This window comes from Notolabrus celidotus, chromosome 7 (assembly GCF_009762535.1).
Source record: "Notolabrus celidotus isolate fNotCel1 chromosome 7, fNotCel1.pri, whole genome shotgun sequence".
Taxonomy (NCBI): Eukaryota; Metazoa; Chordata; class Actinopteri; order Labriformes; family Labridae; genus Notolabrus; species Notolabrus celidotus.
Window position 1 is genome coordinate 33,142,049 of NC_048278.1, and position 19,062 is coordinate 33,161,110.

At 41.4% G+C, this 19,062-nt stretch overlaps 1 protein-coding gene across 1 annotated transcript in view; it reads right to left on the reverse strand.

The window, feature by feature from the left end:
* Positions 1 to 19,062, reverse strand: part of cacna1ia (calcium voltage-gated channel subunit alpha1 Ia) — a 427,222-nt gene that overhangs the window by 157,128 nt on the left and 251,032 nt on the right. The window contains exons 8-11 of the mRNA XM_034687815.1: positions 15,669 to 16,011; positions 15,224 to 15,316; positions 2,521 to 2,860; positions 1,902 to 2,296 (exon numbers count right to left, since the gene is read on the reverse strand). Coding sequence (XP_034543706.1) covers positions 1,902 to 2,296; positions 2,521 to 2,860; positions 15,224 to 15,316; positions 15,669 to 16,011 — 1,171 coding nt within the window. The remainder of the gene's footprint in view (positions 1 to 1,901; positions 2,297 to 2,520; positions 2,861 to 15,223; positions 15,317 to 15,668; positions 16,012 to 19,062) is intronic.

Consider the following 19,062-nt stretch of genomic DNA (forward strand, 5'->3'; position numbering starts at 1 on the left):
CTGCATTGAACAGCCAATCATGTCGCAGGGTGAGAGGTAGGCGGGGCTTAAAGACGTTTGGAGGGGAATGTAAACACAGCTGAAATGAGCGACGGCGACACTGAAGAAAATTCAAAACCTAGGAGCTCAAACAGAGTCGTTAGTCTGACACTGTGTCAACTCTGCATTCACTATTACCTTAATGCACTTCATTAAATAAACTTTCAGGATGTGGTTAAAGGATGAGGACAGAGATAAGTTCTGCTATGCATTTCCAACACGTTCAATGTCCACCGTGATGTGTTCACTGCACTGTTGGAAACAACATCACTTTGCCTGTAACCCTTAGTAACCTTACAGGGGAGAGCACAACTCAAAACAATACTCTATAAACTGATACGCAGTACACAATTTGATTTATCTTTGTTGTGAATTTAAATCAAATCATGCAAATTACTTGAGAAAAATAATAGTCTACTAACAAAAATTTCACAAAAATCTCATCTTACAGAAAAAACCTGCTTCCTGTTAGCAGCGTCAAAAATGAAGGATTCAAGAAGTTTATCAAAGAATGAAATCGGTTTTCTTCAGCTCTTTTAGTTCTTCAACTTTCACTTGGGGGCAAAAATCAACCTTGTATAACATATTTTGCAATATCGCCCCGGTTCTACTTGCAACTACATGTTTCATAGCTACAAGCAAACAAGTCTTTAAAAAAATGTTTTCCAAAGGTAGTTTGTCCTCTTGTGTTTTAAGGGAAGTTGCAGAGACGTGATCAAACTGAAATCACTCAAAAATTGTGTCAGAATCAGCCTCTGTTTGCAGAGTGCATGCCCAGCCTAAGAGGTGTTAGATATTTGAACCAAGGCTTTCTTTTCAGCACTGTGATGTTTACAGTCCAGTCAGATAAATGAGACATTGGAATGAAGTTAGAATTGAGGGAAACATCCACAACCAATTGCTTTTCAATCTCTTTTAGTCGAGATAAATTCAAAGCTGGACGGTAGCTGATGGATTCTGTGATCCCTCTTTTTCTCTGTACAGACAATTTCAAACATAATTTATGTTCTTCTCAAAACAAACTTCAATGAGAAAGCTTCTGACTCCAAAAATCTTATCCTTGAGAACAGATTTTGCACTTTGTGTGCAGACATCTGTTTATAAAGGTTTGGGCAAAATTGACTACAGATGTGTTTTTTAAAATTGGATACTTGAGTTTGCAGTAAAGGGTTTGGGGTTAGGTGCTCCCATTGGTGCTAGCCCTGGTGAGAGCACATGTAAATGGGAGCGAAATTGGACAAATCACTCACTGGCTGCTGTGTAGTCTTGGGAACACAGGCTCTTATGATGTGTTTTGAGTACATGCCTCATACACCAGCCTGCTGCAGTCTTGTGCTTCAGCTTAAATCCAAGTCCCCAACGGATAACAACCGGCCTGTTTGACTTCAATTTTCAAAAAATGGCAGCACCCATCTGTTTGATAAGACATTATTAAGGCATTTTAAAGACTAAAAGTACCAGTTACCTGTTTATCAGGATAAAGAGCCCATCTTTACTCATGGACTCAAGGCCACAGAGGACTTGAGACATTTTATTTAACATTAATAAAGTGCAAATGTCAGAACATTCACTAAAGAGCTGCTTCATGAAAGCAGGTATTAAAATCACAACTCATGACTTTTGGATCACAAAGCTGAACTCAAGTCTAACCTCTCTCTTCTCTGTGTGTTGTTGAGGTGTATTTAAAAAGTGGCTTTTGATCTGTGTGTGATTTCATTGAGTCTGCTGAGGGAAGCCTGTGGTGTCTCACACATCTGTGATAGTGACAACTTTTAATTCAAGTGATGACTAGGCAGCTGTGGAAGAAAGACAAACTGACAGACACTGCAGAAACAAGAGAATATTAAAGTAAGAGTCCATACCTGCTCGTGGTGCTCAATGCCCATGCTGATGGTGTTGATGAGGATGGCGATCATGATGCCTCGATTGAAGTACTTGCTCTCCACGATCCCCCACAGTTTCAGCCTGGTGTCATGCCACAGCTCTCTGCAGCTCTTCTTGGGCGGACAACAGCTTCCATGTTTTCCTGCACCCGCCTGGCCATTCTTCTCTGTACTACCAGGCTGTGCACCCTCCCTGTCCGTCTCCTCCACCGCGCCCTCCTCTGCTTCCTCATTCAGCACGCTGCGAACCGGTCCCACCCCGTCAGTGAGCGACAGGGCTGCGGCGCACAGGGGGCAGCCTTCGGTGGCAGAGGTGGTGGTGAGGGCCATGGGCGAGGCGTGGTCGGGTTTGCTGTGGTGGGGACAGGGTGTACCTGCAAACAGAAGGGAGGGCATCTCTTAAAAATCAGAAGCAGTGAAGGGATTTCCCAACAGATGTGGTTCTAACCATCATGAGATCAAGATAAAACCGAGTCATGATGTAGTGGGGTCCGAGACAAGGCTGAGACCTCCATAAAGTGGACCAGTCTTAAGATACAGATTGGGACTCAAGGACAACTAATCCCACCTGTCAGTGCATATTTCTGCAAATACATACCGTGCCTCTTCACTGCTCTCCTCTCACGTCCTCCTCTTCCATTGGCCTTCCTCTCCCTCTTTTCCCCACCTCCCCTGCCTCTTCCGACGCCCCTGAAGCCACGAGGTTTCCCTCTCAGGGCATTGAACAGAGCCACGGTTTGTCTCTTGGCCTTGCGGATGACATGGCAGACTAGCTGGAAGAGCTCCTCGTAGCAGTCCCCGGGCTGGCTGTTCAGGGTGGAGGAGGAGGAACACCGTGCTCGCTGCTCCTGCATCAGCTGGTGCTCCCTCTGCTTGGTCTCTGAGAACTGGGTGGCGATGACCACGAGGCACAGGTTGATCATGAAGAAGGAGCCCACCTGGGAGGAGAAGAGTCATACATGGGACATTTTTTTTAATGAATAAACTCTTGCAAAATCTTGTGGTGTTGTGTTGCTGTAGCAAGTTAGCACACATGGCCGGTCCAAACATAACTCCCTGTGCAATGTAGCTGCAAACAAAGCTGTTGTGTTTGCAGTGAAAACATTAAAGCTACACTTTTCTTTGGTGAACATAATCGTATTTTGCTCCTACAACCAGTTAACATAACAGGGGATCCTATCTCACCCCCTTCCCCCCAACCCCCTCATCACTTTCTTTAACTCTACCTGTCCCATTAAAGTTACTAACCATAGACCTTTCTGGAGTCCCTGAGCTCCCTTGTCTTGTAGGTTCCTCTGAGCTGCCGTAGACATCCTCCTGCTGTGGACGTTCCAGACTCCAGCTGACACAGACATGCTGGACTCCAGCGGCAACAGCTACTACTACTCGTCTCATCACTATCACCACTCCCTCTATCTCTTATTCTCCTCTATCCCTCCTTCCAGACCCAACTCGGTCGAGGCAGATGGCTGTCTAACATGAGTCTGGTTCTGCTCGAGGTTTCTGCTTGTTAAAAGGAAGTTTTTCCTCGCTGCTGTAACTAGCTAAATACTGCGAGGTGCAATGCTCATTGTGGATTAACGTGGGTTGAAACTGAGTCTTACCCTACCTTGGTGTTTGGTCTTTGTTCATAATTAGACAGAGTGGTCTAGACCTGCTCTGTTTGTAAAGGCGTCTTGAGATAACGTTTGTTGTGATATGACGCTGTACAAATAAAGATTGATTTATTGATTGATAACAGCCATCATTAAATTATTAGAAAAAGAAGCTAGGTGCAGATTTAGCCTAATGGTAAAGTTGCCCGCCTTGGTTCGATTCTAGCCTGGGGCCCCTTTCCCACGTCATTCTCCTACTATCTTCTGGTTTCCTCCCCTATCCACTGTCCTCTCCGAATAAAAGTGTAAAAGCCCCAAAATGTGACTGAAAAGAAAGCTATCACAATGTTCTGATTCATCTTCATCTTCATCCTCCAACATGTTTTATCCCTTTTTTTCCAACATTAATGGTGAGGCTTCTGCAGCATAATACTATATGACCTAAGGTTGCAGACAATCTCCACTGCCAAGATGAATTAGAGGTAATTCTGCTGCCGTGCTATATCATCTCTATTGTCAGGTGTTATTAAGCTCAATCAAAGCTCTCCCAAGTGACTCCTTTTCTCATCTCTTATATGTTCTATTGTGTTGGATATCATTTTGAGGTTCAAAATCAGAGAACAGCACAAAAAGGAATGGGCTTTCTGACTGCAAATTACTACTATCTGACTCACCACTATCATCTCTCTCTCTCTCTCTCTCTTCATCTCTTCTATCCCTCTTTTCAACCCCGACACGGTCTCAGCAGATGTCTGTCTAACATAAGTCTGGTCCTGCTGGAGGTTTCTGCCTGTTAAAGGAAGTTTGTCCTTGCCACTGTAACTTGCTAAATGCTGCAAAGTGCTACAGACACCCTCTCTACTTTGAAGAGTAGACTTTAAACTTTCCTTTTTGATAAAGCTTATAGATAGGGCTGGCTCAGGCTTGGACCAGCTCTTAGTTATGCTGCTATAGGGGGAACAGAGACACTGACAGACTGGGATCCTGTCTCTCTCTCCTCTGTCTGCCTGTCTCTTACTTTAACTCTCCCTGTCCCATTAAAGTTACTAACCATAGACCTTTCTGGAGTCCCTGAGCTCCCTTGTCCCGTAAGTTCCTCTGTGGACGTCAGACTCCAGCTGCTACAACGACTGTTATACATCTCACCACTATCATCTCTCTCTCTCTTCATCTCCCTCTATCCCTCTCTCCAACACGGTCTCAGCTGATGTGTGTCTAACATGAGTCTGGTCCTGCTGCAGGTTTCTGCCTGTTAAAGGAAGTTTGTCCTTGCCACTGTAACTTGCTAAATGCTGCAAAGTGCTCTGCTCATGGTGGATTAAGATGAGATCAGACTGAGTCCTGTCTGTAAGATGGCACTGGATCTTATCCTGTCTTGATGTTGGGTCTTTGTTAGTAATAGAATATAGAGTACGGTCTAGACCTGGTTTGGTTTGCTGTGATTTGGCACTATGTGTTTGGGTTGGACTTTCTTCAGATGAGCTAAATGGCATGTTAGAGCTGGTCCAGTTGAATGCCTGGATTCTATTCCAGTTCTCCAGACGGTTTCTCAACAAAGGCGCCAAGCCGACCTGGATCCCCTGTGGCTAATACATTTATACTGACAAGAACCTCATTCAACCCCACTTCAAAAAACCTGAACTATCCCTTTAATTCCATGTTTAAAGCTGCTTCATAACTTAGATGAAGCTTGATGTCCCTTTGCAGTCTGAAGAGTTCATTGTGTAGGGAATCGGACCATCTCACACCCTTTGCAACGGTCCAGAACTGTGCTGCCAGATCCATGACATCTATATTTGTCCATCAGACTGTGTGTGCATCTGATGCCTGGCCTTGAGCCTGGTTTGTCCTTGATGAATAATGGAATGGTTGTTGGCAAGAGAACACCTTGTGAGATTCAGGAATACAAGAGAAATATTGAAACATGATCAAATTCGGATGAAATATTTAAAACGTTCAGTGGAACCTGCTTCAGTCCACATGGAAAATCAGGCCTTGTTATTTAATATCTGGCTCATCCATGTTAGCTTAATGGTTACTTTTGTTCTGCCTCACTCCTACTCATCATGTCTTTGTGTAACTTTTGGATCCAGACGAGGATCTCTTTGACAAAACCTACTTCTGTTCTCGCTTCAATCTGAATCATCTCTATTGCAACACTTTTTAAACACCTTGTAAAATTCAAATATAACATATAACTAGTGCTTTGTTGTGGTCTGTTTGAAGCTCACTTTTTTTTGCAAGAGACTGCAGGTGAAACATACAAAAGCAGAGAGAATGAAAGTTTAAGGTCAAGGTAAAAGAGAGAAAGAGAGAGGGGCCAGAGACAGAGATGAAGAATACTATCTGGGCTGTGATCAATAGTGATTGTGAAGCTTGATAACCCCCTTCTGCTCTCCATCTGAACCTCTGCATGTTACAAAGACCGAGGAAGAGCTGTGTGTAAAGTCTGTGTGAGTGGATGTGTGTGTGTGTTTTCAGTTTGAAGCTGCTCTTCATTGATCCAAGGCAGAATTTGTGGTCAGGCTGCCTGGTTTTTCATGACATCTCTCAGGACCCACAGCCTGAAAGGAAGGCGGCGGGTCCCAACACCCGTTCAGCACCCTGGCTGATCCCATAAAATATTTATGCTCACACTCTGCTGGAGCTACTGAAATACAATTAGATTAGTGTGAGGCTCTGGATGTGTGTGCATGTGTGTGTGTGTGGTTTTAGTGTTTGCAATAGATCCCAGTGAAAGGATGCTGGTGACGTGCGAGGGAGGGGAAGAGAAACCAGCCCACTATTTTCTATTGAGAGTTAATTTGACAAATATTCAAGCTACACTAATCCATCTGAGGTGTGATTTATAAGTCCTAGAGGGGGTTACAGCAGATCTACAGAGCTTTACAGCCACCATGTTTCAGGTTTTAGAGCACATTTCACTTACTTAGGCACACATCAACCCAGTCTCCTTCTCCAACAGGTAGTCAAATCAAATCAACCAAAATAATCCAACTTAATCTGAACCAAGTGTCAAAACTAAGCATTCGACATCTATTATTCAGATGAACATAAACGCACCCCATTGGCGTTAATGTTGCAGCTCTTTTCTTTAAACACACACACATAAACCAACGTTAGCAGGAGGTATGTCCTCATGAGGAATACTAACGTCAATAAAGTAACTATTAAGCTGCTCAAGGAGTTTTGTATGCACAGTGAGAATACTTTTCAAACAGGGGAACAACTAATGTGATCATTTGCTGTCAAATTAGATTGAGTAAAACCTTTTTCAATGCAACAGCTGCACACGAAGAATACCCGTCATAGAGAACAGTGACAGTAGACTGCATCAGTGCATATTTAGATTCAGAGACTTTGACACAAAGAGGACATAAATAAAAACACAATTAATCTTAACACAGTGACTAAAAAGTCAGTTGCATACACTACCAGTCAAAGTTTTGGAAACACCTTCTCATTCAAGGGTTTGTATTTATTTTAATTATTTGAAACACTGTAGATTAATACTGAAGGCATCACAACTATGAAAGAACATATATGGAATTATTTAATTAAGAAACAACAAAGCAGAATATGTTTTATATTTTAGATTCTGTTAAGTAGCCCCCTTTTTCCTTCATGACAGCTTTGCACGCTCTTGGTATTCTCTCAGTCTGCTTCATGAAGTGGTCTCCTGGACTGGTTTCTAATGAACATGAGCCTTGTCAAGAGTTCATTTGCACAATGACTTGCCTTCTTAATGTGTTTGAGACCATCAGTTGTGTTGTTCAGAGGTAGGGTTAGTACACAATGGATAGCCCTATTTGACTACTGTTGTAATCAAGATTATGGTGAAACCAGATTATTTCATAGTTTTGATGTCTTCAGTATTAAACTACAATGTTGAAAATAGTTAAGATAATTAAAAACCATTGAGTGAGAAGTGTATTTGTGAAAGTTGAGTTTTTATTTAATTTATGGCCTTTTTGCATCAAATTGATGTGTGCATCCTAAACTTCACCATACTTTATGTCTGCAAACATCACAACACTGCCAAAAAGCTGCTGTGTGCTGTGATCATGGACTGTATATTCAAATGGATGCCAGTCACTGACTGTAAAGCCAAAAGATTTAGAGCTCCCCCTACTGACTAGCTGCAGTGCAGGTCATAAGCCCCGCTTTCTTTATGTCAACAGATGGAACAAGAGTCGAACTATAAAATTTAAATACACACTAGCGATGTAAATTTTTCAAAATCTAAACAAAATATGTGTTTGAGTAAATTCTTAATCAATTAATGGATACTCGTTTAATTGTTGTCATCCCTAGTCTACACGTTATTAAAGCAAGTGGTGAATGCTAACTAGAAGTCTGTAAACTATATTACTCAGATATTAAAGGGATATTTCAAAGTGTTGTGTATCCAGTAGAAAAGGTTTACATTTAATCCTATTATTATATTTGTAGCTGAAGTCCCTTTCACACCTGCACTGCACTCCTGAAAGCCCCCGGGGGGTTGCACTTTGAATAGAAGTTGTACTGTTTTCAAGAAGTCTTTGTCTTGGACGTAACACTGACTTCCATTCCCAGCCCTCCGGTGAGAGGTTCACACTATAGGGTTAGCCGATGTGTAAAAACAGCAGGTCTTAGTCTGGAAAATTCTATGTGAGGAAGTGGCTTAAAAAGAACAGAGTATTTCAATTTGTGAGAGTGTGATGAGCACTGAAAATATCCTGCTGTGAGGTACATATGTGAAAGGAAAAACTGGTGGGGCCTCAAATTGGCTGGACTTCGTGTTTCAAAGGGAGTAATCCATACAGACTAAACTGGGTCCCCCAGTTTCCCAGTTCTTACTGCCACATTCCTAGCATTGTCACCTGTTTCTCCATTTCTGGCTTCTTAGTGTCTCAGCAGATGTGTGTCTAACATGAGTCTGGTCCTGCTGGAGGTTTCTGCCTGTTAAAGGAAGTTTGTCCTTACCACTGTAACTTGCTAAATGCTGCAAAGTGCTCTGCTCATGGTGGATTAAACTCAGACTGAGTCCTGTCTTTTCAATTGTTTGTTTGTTGTGTGCATTGAGCAGCGTTTAAAAGGTGACAGAGTTCACAGATGTACCCTATTAAACCCTATTAGTGGTTTTACCATCTAATACATGGACACAGCAACAGGTGGAGGACTGAAATGAGATCGATGATCAGCTGTCTGCATCCTCCTTGACATATCGGCTGCATGCTAATTCCAGGTCTAAATGAGGACAGGGACTGTTGTTGGGAGGCTTACACTGAGTCAGATCAGAAGGCTCATTACATTGTTTACCTTCGCATCAACACGGGTTGAGTTTGGCATTTCCGCATGACAATGTTAATTCCACAGGGCTGCGATATTTTCCACGGAAAGCCTTTAATTCCTCCGAGTCCTTTCCTCTAAACTGATCTACATGATGCTAATCAGTATACAACATCTCTCAAACTCCCTCCATCCTTATCTCCCTTTTATCATCTGTCTCTCCATCTGTCACACTCTCTCCGTCTCTCTCATCATCATCCACTCCTCTTCCATGCACTCTCTTCATCCCACTCCACCTCAATCTCTCTCAATTCAATTCAACACACTTAATGTGTGTGAGTGTTATGTGTGAGAAATTGCCAAAGCATCTAACCTAAACCTCTCCTTTTCCCTCCCTCTCTCCTTCCTTCCTTCTCTCTCTCTCTCTCTCTGTCTGTCTCTGTCACTCGCTCTCTTCTGTGTCTCTCCATGCTCAGTGTCGTGCGGTATTAAAGCAAACATAATTAAAAGTCTACTCATCCGTCTGCTGTTGAGACGCTGACAAGCATGGGGTTTGAACAGAACTTCCACATGTGAATAAAAATCACTTTGCTCTTCTAAGTCTGTTTGTGAGACAAGCCTTGAAACGTGTCGTAACAAAGCCGACAAGAGCCTGGCTGTCAAATCTCGTCTCTGTGGGGAGAGACGACAGATATGCAACGACTGCAGGGGAAGGAAATCCTGCTATGATACTTTAAGCTTGATGAAAAACACATTCATCTTGAGATTCATTATGAGGGAGAGATTCGCTCCCTCATTTAGATAATGTTTCACAAATTCCTGCTTTAGTAGAGAGACATAAGAGGGCATCGCTGTTTAAATTCTAGCAATTTAATTAATTTGAATCCAAATCTGAGAGTTAGTTCAAGCTGATGGTTTGATTAGGGGAAGATTTATACCATGAAGGCAAGCATTAGCAAACAGATGTAGTATATCAACCCTTAAGTCTTATAACACCAGTGGTAATGAGAGACTTCACCAAGCACGGTGCACACTTTCTTCTCCTGCAAAACCGACCCGCCTCAGGCTAATCTGGGGTTTCAGATTAATGCTAACACAACATTCCGACATCAACATCTCACAAAGCCAAATGTTCAACTCTAAGGAAGCGTACGGAGGATTTGTCAGTTGCTGTTTGTAGAATTGGCGTTCAAAGTAAGGCCCTCCTCCTGTCTTCAATGAGTGTGAGAGAACTCTGAAGGAGAGAGAGCGGTGGTAACTCAGCAAAGTAGGAGGAAATGAAGGGAGGAGGGGAAGCAGAAAGAAAGCTATTTTAAAGTTTTTGTCTAATACTCTATATTATTATTATAAATTGTAGTTGCAGTAGTAGCAGTATAACTTAGTAGTATTTATTACCAGTACTACTACTACTACTACTACTACTACTAATAATAATACTCTTCTTCTTCTTCTTCTTCTTCTTCTTCTTCTTCTTCTTCTTCTTCTTCTTCTTCTTCTTCTTCTTCTTCTTCTTCTTCTTCTTCTTCTTCTTCTTCTTCTTCTTCTTCTAAGTAGTAGGAGTAGTGGTAGATTAATATTATTAATAATAAAAAAAAAATTAATAATAATAAAAAATAATAATAACAATAATAATAATAATAATAATAATAATAATCATAATAATAATAATAATTATTATTATTATTATCATTATTAGTAGTATTAGTGGTAGTAGTAGTAGTTATATTATTATTATTATTATTATAATATTTTTTTGTTCAGTGTAGATACCTGTACTGTGTTAAATACTTGATTCTGATTGGTCAAAACATCATAACAATGGTTATTAATTCTAAACTCAAGAGCAACACTGAGGACAACCATATTTGACCCCTCATATCAAATCAACCTGCAGAAAGAAGTCCAGTACATTTATTGAGTTCATGATTTCACCTTGTCCTGTTGGCTATGTGACATAAAGTTCAGTGTGTTTCTGAGATGTGAATGTACAGTATGTATAAAGTAGCATGTAACTGTAGGAGATGTATAACTCTACTGGTTAACCTGCTGCTGTGTCACTGACTGCTCCTTTCATGTGAGCCTGCAGGGCCTGCTGGGATTCACCCTAATTAATAATATTTCATTTAGGATCAAAGAGAGGGAGCGACATGTGGTCATGTTCCTTTCCCCCCATCCTCCTCCAATCCGCTCTCTGATTTCATGCCCGCGCTCCAGTCCATCATCATCACTTTCTGAATCTTCTCCTCATCGATGCATCCTACCATTCCTTCCTCTACTTCTTCCCTTTCCTCCACCCTCACTCTGAAGCTCACACACCATCCTTCCCTAAAATTTCTCTCCCTCACATTTTCCCTCTCATTTCATCATCCTTACTCCATCTCTTACTGTCCACCATGCAGCAGTAATTTCCTCCCTCCCTGTCCTTCTCTCTCCACCTCTCCTCAGTGATGTCTCACATCAAAGGAATCCATTATATCCCAGAGCATCTGTAGTGGGGGCAATATTATAAACTTTATGCAGGGGATAATGTGTTTGAATGCACAAGATGTTGTCACATAAACAAGAAAGTTTTACAACGACTGGAGGATAAGTAGAATGGCAGCTATGATTTTGAGGCACTGCTGCTCAGTCTAGTCAGAAATAGATTCAAAGTCTTTGTTCTCTTCCTGGGTAAAATTGGAAGTAAAAGAGGGCTTATATATGAGTTCAGTCAGGGATAAGGAATGATTTCACCTGTCATTAGACTCTGTAGATTATGACGGCGTAGCCTGATATCGCTGCAGCTCCATTATGTGTCAAAGTATTATTTAAAAGGGAAAGCTTCAGACGTTCTTTAAAAGCCTGGCTCAGAAAGTAAAATGTCATGTAAGGATAAACGTTAACAGCCTCATGAAGCATCTGGAACATCTGACTAAAAATAAACAGACACGGAAACCCTGGATTGAAAAATACTGAACATTCTTCTTGTGGACATTTTTCTAAGACTGGACAGGAGTTTATGATCTCATGTGGATTGACACCTCCCAGTGATTGCACAAACATGCAAATGTAGCCTAGCCCTACATTAGCATCCAGACTTTTTCAACTGGGGTACTGACTACTGTAGGGTAGCATTTAGTGTGTGTGCAAACAGACAAACCATTACCAATTATTTATTATTTCAGTCTCCACTTGTCATACGTAACACCTCTTTGCATCGGCTTTCAATACCTGTTGAGAGACACATCTCAACATTTTATTTTGCTTTTATTTCTTGTGGCTATTTTGTTGTGTTATCTATTGTGTTTTTAAAATGTATTCTTTATAACTAGTATTTGTTTTTATTGATATTGTGTTTTAAGCTTGTACGGCACAGCAGTTAGTTTAAAATGTGCTAAATAAACTTTGACCTTGACTTGCACAACATGCTCATGTAAAACATTGCATAATCCTGTGTTTGTTTTTAATTTAACTAAGTAACATTACAGAATATCAACAAGTCAAACCTTAGCTTAACTCTTTAAGGACTCAAAATGAAGTGTATGTAACCAGTCACAGTAGTCTGAGCACAAACAAACAAAATGTGCTCCATTTAAATGCAGAGAAAGTCACTAAAACACCTCCATCACTGTCTAGTTTTGATCTGCAACCAAACTAGACAAACACAGACTGCAACGGACTATAAGGACTGCAGAAAAAATCATCGGTGTCGACCTGCCCCCCATCCAGGACTTGTACTGGTCCCGGGCCAGGAAACGGGCAGGTAGCATCACCGTTGACCCCTCACACCCTGGACACAAATTCTTCAAACTCCTCCCCTCTGGCAGGCGCTACAGATCACTGTGCGCCAAAACTACCCGCCATAAGAACAGTTTCTTCCCCCAGGCTGTCACTCTGATGAACACTAAACCATAACAGTGTCATACCTGTTGGACCAATACTCTCTGTAAATATACATGTAGATATACAATGCAACAATTCTACAAGCAGAATTCCATATTTCTATTTTTTGTATTATTTAACTACTATTTTCATAATGTAAAAACTACCTCTGCAACTCACCACTGCACTTTATCATATTATTTTAGCCTGTACATATTAGTCATGCCTACTTGTTGTTGTTGTTCTTTTGTATTTATAGCTAATGTTATTGTTATTATATTTTTATTTTATTTTTTATTGTAGGTCTTATTCTTATTCTTATGCCTTGCCACAAAGAGAGCACAGTTTACTAAAGTCAAATTCCTTGTGTGTTCAAGCATACCTGGCCAATAAAGCTGATTCTGATTCTGATTCTAAAACTAAGTAATAGGGATGGGCATTTCAAGCCAAAATACTATTCCATAATCACTGGTATCTACTCAGCAATTATTCATAACCGAGCCCCCCCCCCAAAATAAAAATCAACACCAAATACCGGGAACTTATGTGGTGTGATTTTATGTATATCAAATGAGAATTCAATCATAGAATCATAATGTTATTGATGTGGGTCTTTGACTCTGTTTTTGTTGGGTCCAGCCCTCTGACAGTAGGTTTGAAAAGTTAAACTGATGCAACGGCAACTCGCACAACAATAATTATTATTGTCCTGTTAACGTTGCACCTGTCTCGACCTTCATGCTGTCGTTTCTGATGCAGCACCATGCCGTGTACGTTTACATTTTTACAATGATCTCTGTTTCTGATTCTCGCACCATGGTGAGCATTTCCAGTGACTGTCACGAATGTTTTCTTCTTCTTTTGCTATTTAATGCAGTCAGCATTCGTCTTCTCTTGTCACTTAACGCGGTTAGCAAACAGCTTTAAGACGCTCTTTAGTCACCCTCTGGTGTGAATACCATATTACAACCAGGCACTTGTGAATGGGGTTGGAAATTGTACTCTTAAAATGAGATAATATTCAAATTAACTCTTTGATTTTTAAGAAATGAATGAATATTTGAGCATTTGAAAATCATGACCCAACCCTCCTACTGTAAATAAGTATTTTTAAAACAAGTCCCGCCTCTGACATGGCAGATAGCCAATCACAGGTGGGCAATCACATTTCAAGGCGGACCCTGGCCACCTCTCTGGGTCCGCGCCTGACAACATGTTAGCAAAATTATTCAGAATCAGAAGAAGAGGCTGAAGCTCTGCTCTGGTTAGAACTGGTTGCATATTATTCAAAGTGAATATTTGAGCATAAAACTACCCAAACAGGCCTCACACTTTCAGATGTGTTAGCAATAACTTCACTGAGAGTAGTTTGAGTTCTGATAGAAACCACCCTCTGATAATTAAGACCCTTATTACTGTCAGTCTGTAAGTTTATGAGAGACTGAGAATAATGAATAGAGTGACAGATGCATGAGTGATGCTCAGTATAGAGCTCAGCACGAGATAGAGAGAGATGAATGAACGCATGGAGAGAAGGGATGAAGGGAGATAGGAGGAGGTGGAGATTATAGGATAGAGAGAGAGGAAGAAAGGAAGGAGACACAGAGGGTTTGAAGGAGGGATGAGGGAGGGAAGCATTATCCGGGTCAAGGATTGATAGAGGGCAGATTGACAGATTTAAGGAAATGGACAGATGTCATGGAAGAAAAGAAGAAAAGAAGGGAGGAATAGAGAGGGAGAGCTGGTGTCTGGACCTGAAGGCGGGCAATTACAAGTGTCATAAAAGCACAAGCAGCCTCTGGGTTGAGGTTGGAACTGGCACCGCATCATGATAAAACTTTCACTCTCACACGCATGCTCTCAAGGGGCAGAAAATAAACTGAGGGGAACGTGTGTGTGTGTGTGTGTGTGTGTGTGTGTGTGTGTGTGTGTGTGTGTGTGTGTGTGTGTGTGTCAATACTCATAAGAGCCTACACACACATTTATGATTCCAAGCATGTTTGAAATCTTAAAGGTGCAGTGTGCAAAAAAGGGAACATTTAGAGATATGTAGTGGTCAGATTCTACATTGAAACGCTCCCCTGCTCACCCCTCCTGTTTGTAAAACTACGGTGGCCTTCAAGGACAAAAATGCATGATCAGTACAATCTATGGTTTGTCAATTTTCTACCATCAAAACATCTGTCAACATATAGTATTTAGCCCACAATAACAACCACTCTCATAACATATACTCTCGTGTATGTCACTAGTTTGTCCATCCTGTGCCACTGTACAAACATTACGGTGCAAGATGGCAGCATCTGTAGCAGGGGACCTGCTCCTATGTAGATATCAAAGTCTCATTCTTAGCTTACAAAAACAACATGATTGTTATATTCAGGTGATTTTACACTAATTTAAACATCTTTATAATTATTATATTCCATTTTTACCAAGTCAGTTCTGCTAAATGTCACTAAACATCACACACTGCACCTTTAAGAGACCAAAAGAGGTTTTTCTTGCAGGTCAACGTACATGTATTCTTATAAACACTGCATTAGGGTGATACTGACATGCATTTGGACTTACAATAATAAGCAGAATGAAGTAGATGAAGTTGTAGAAGGAATGAGCATCCATCACATAGTACATGATCTCCACCCAGCCCTCCAGAGTGATCACCTGCAGGCAGAGAGAGAAGGTTACAGGAGTCTTTTCTGAGCATTGAAACAGTCCTGGTGAAGGAATGCATGCAACATTTCAGTAAATATGAGTGTATGCATCCTGGCAGGAAATATAGATGAGAAGAAAGAGATGGTTCACAGCTTCAGCCTGCAATCATTAAACCTAACTGAGCATAAAGATGAGCGACAAAGGGAAACATTGAGTCCTTTCTGTCTGAGTGCAGTAAAGTGCCTCAAAAGCTGTGATGTAATATTACACTTCAGACTTTTAAAATATGTATACAAAAAACCTGGAGTGGATATATCTTTCTAGTCTGCTCCTTTGTTCCTGAGTTTATCGCTGTGCCCACCTGGAAGATGACGATCCAGGCGTAAGCGATGTTGTCAAAGTTGATGGCTCCTTTGTGTGGGTTGCGTAGTCCCGTGTGACACCTGGTGTAGTACCGGTTCCAGTTGACACACAGTCCTGTGACGCTCACGCTGCCGTTGGCCAGAGGCTCGGGGCTCAGGCCCAAAGACTGGCGGTACAGCACGTCGTCTTTGTCCAGGCAGCATGTCCTGCCTCCCTCACGGCGGGCGGGGACGTCGGTGCAGGACATGATACCATTGTCCACTGGAAGGGAGCAGATGAAGGGTCGTTCATCGTCCTCGTCAGCCATGTAGTACGGCCGAGGCAGACTGATGCCCGTGGTGCTGTGAGAGAAAGAGAAGATAGTGAGTCCAGACCAAAGACTCATTTTACAGCCCTGTTAAAAGTCCTTTATGTCCACACTTTGATCACAACACACACACCAGCTTTAAGAACAGCCATCAAAAACAGGAGTGTAAGTCATGCTTGTCTTGCTGGTTTATCATTGATATTTTAGATAGAGCACAGCCCTTTCTCCTTCACCTTCATGGCTGTTTCCAACACTTGTGTGGTGTGACATCAGGATTGAAAGTATATCGCCAAAGACAGAGAGGTGAAAGGATGAAAGGATAGAGAGAAAGAGAGAGCATGAGACTGTCAGAGAGAGATAACTGATTGTGTTAGTAATGGTAAAGTTAAGAGAAAATGGCACTGGGGACGCACAGGTAAGGCAGCGATGGAGACAAGGTAACCTCAAAGGTTTGGCCTTGTGAATAAAGGATTTCAAACATTTCTGTGGCATTTACTTATTTTTCTAATATTCTTATTTCACAGAAAGAGACACTCAGATTGTTTTCACACTTCTTCTTAAATTGGATTTACAAATAAAGAAGATAAACTGGTTGCTTAGTTTGTCCTCTTTGTCTATCTTCAATAGGTGTTTTTCCCAGGGCTGAGACATGCCAAGCAGCAACCTCTGGTCTAAAAGTTTAAGTCCAATGTGGAAGTGTTAAAAACTGCAGTTCAACGAGGATCCGCTTGAGGCTGGCTCAGGAAGTACCGGAAACCACATACACACCAATTCAAAGAAGACGATCTTTACAGCAGAAATAAACATGTTTACATCCTGGTACAAAAAACTAGTGTAGTCTGGATAGCTCATTTCTCTATCTGCACACACTGTACGGGGAGGGAATTTTTTTCCTAACGTGGATGAAGATATTTACTTCATTACGAGTTTTCCATTATGAGAGGCACAGCTGACTTGATTGTGAGGCGGGGCTAGGAGGCTCAAAGTCCGCCTCTTTACTTCACACTCACTCGACAGCAGTTAGGTTGATGGCCGATGATTGGCCTCAAAACAGCGCTTCAGAAATGGTTACTACATCCATTATTTATTCAATCTATGGGCGAAACCAGTTAGGTCACTGGACTTGAAGCATACCTTGAATTTATAGAGACCTGGATGACCAGCAAAGACAAGACCAGACACAGCTGAAGTCCAAAACACCTAAGAGACATGATTTTGATATTTATACTTCACTGATTGATTCATATATTAATTGATCGAAGGCGGATGTGCTGTGGTATCCCTCTCTCTCTCATGCACAAAAAGGCTGCTCATTCCAGAAAACTCTAGATAAAAAACCAAGGAACTACCACCACTGTAAAATCATTACAAAATATAACTTAACGACCCTTGATAGTTTTCTTTGTTATGCAGATATGTGTCTGATGTATATATTAATTCATGATCAGGCCCCACCACCACTTAAACAATGTGTGTTACTCTGCAGGAACAATCTTAGGGAGACCAAGGCATCAGCAAGAGGAGACTGTTCAGCTAAACTTAGGAAGACTGCATTTGGACAGTCTGCAGCAGGAATATGGAACTCAATCCCGACTCATATTAGAGACTGTACAAGCCTCAGTGTTTTTAAAAATACACTGAAATTATGGCTCAAGGAAAAACAATTATGTGATCACTGAGTTAATCCTCTGAATGCATCAAACTAGAGACAATAAAATGCAATTTTAAATGTGTTGTTATTAGTGATGGACTGTGTTGAGTAGCCTATGTATTGTTTTAAATGCTAGTATGTTTTTTTTTTAATCATTTTTATTGTACATTTGTTTACATCTTCCTGCCCAGGGACCACAGATGAAAATTAGCTTAAAGCTAACTCTGGCTTGACAGTTTTTGCTTTGCATGGCCCCTGTCAAATAAACTAATAAATACAAATACATTTCTCTCCTCAAAGTCAACAAGTGATGCTGTGTCAATGACTAGAAGTCATTGGCATGAAGTTCAGTGATTTAATTCAGGGAGTATTAAGATGTTGGTGGAGTTTTTGAGAGAGACACTAACTGTGGGGTTATTGCTCCTCTTGGGTGCAAAGACACGCTAAAATCCTCTGCCCTACGAGGCAGTAGCAGCTATTCAAATCGGGTGATGCAACTGAGGACATTTTGGCCAAGAAAAAACAGGTATAATGGACATGAGAAAGGGCATGAGAAAAAAAAAAACTGGTCGGAAATATCTACAGCAAACCTGCTAACTTAAAAGGTCCTGGTTTTTCTCAGGTAATAGCTTCTTTTCAGTTCCGCACAATGCAGAGAGTCAGAGTCAGCGAGAGAGCTGCAAAGAGCAGGCAGCGAGGACTAAAAGTGGAGTGAGAATCAGGGGAAGTACTCACAATGCTGCCTCTATAGTGCCTTCTCAAATATCAGGTCACATGTAATTGCAAACCAGCGTCTGTGCTCATCTGTATCTTCTCCTCCAGACTGCCCTTTAAATAGCAACCTGTCCTCAGATTAAACTTAGATCACACACAGCTCTGCTGCTCCCTGTCCTCACTGACTACCTCGCTCTCCCTGTAATGACAAGACAAACACCACCTCCAATCCCTCTTTTTCTCTCTGTCTTCTTTTGTCTCACACTTTTTTCTTGCTGACTTTTCTTCCCGTCATCCGTCTCACCGTTATTGATTCAGCTCTTAAGTGTCTACCTCGTCCTCCTCCCCCTTTTTTTGTTTCTTTTCTTTCTTCTAACTCATCCATGGATTTATTTTTTACCTCCTTTGTTTGTTTTTTAAAGTATTATCTCATTTTTCTTACAATCAGGTCACTCTCTCCTCCCACGGCTTGTATTTTACTGTCTTCCTCTACTCACCCCCCTTTGTCTGCCCTTTTGTTTAGATCTCTGCTCTTAAACTTTGATGGATCCAAAACACCTCTAACTTGACTTTTTATGAAGACAAGCCCTTTATCTCTGAGCTTGTATCCCTGTATGAGCCAGGACGCAGTCTAAGACTCTCTGGCAGTGCTCTACTGGCTGTTCCCAGGTCCCGACCAGACCTGCAGAGTCAGTTGTTTTAGTTCATTACTCAAGACGC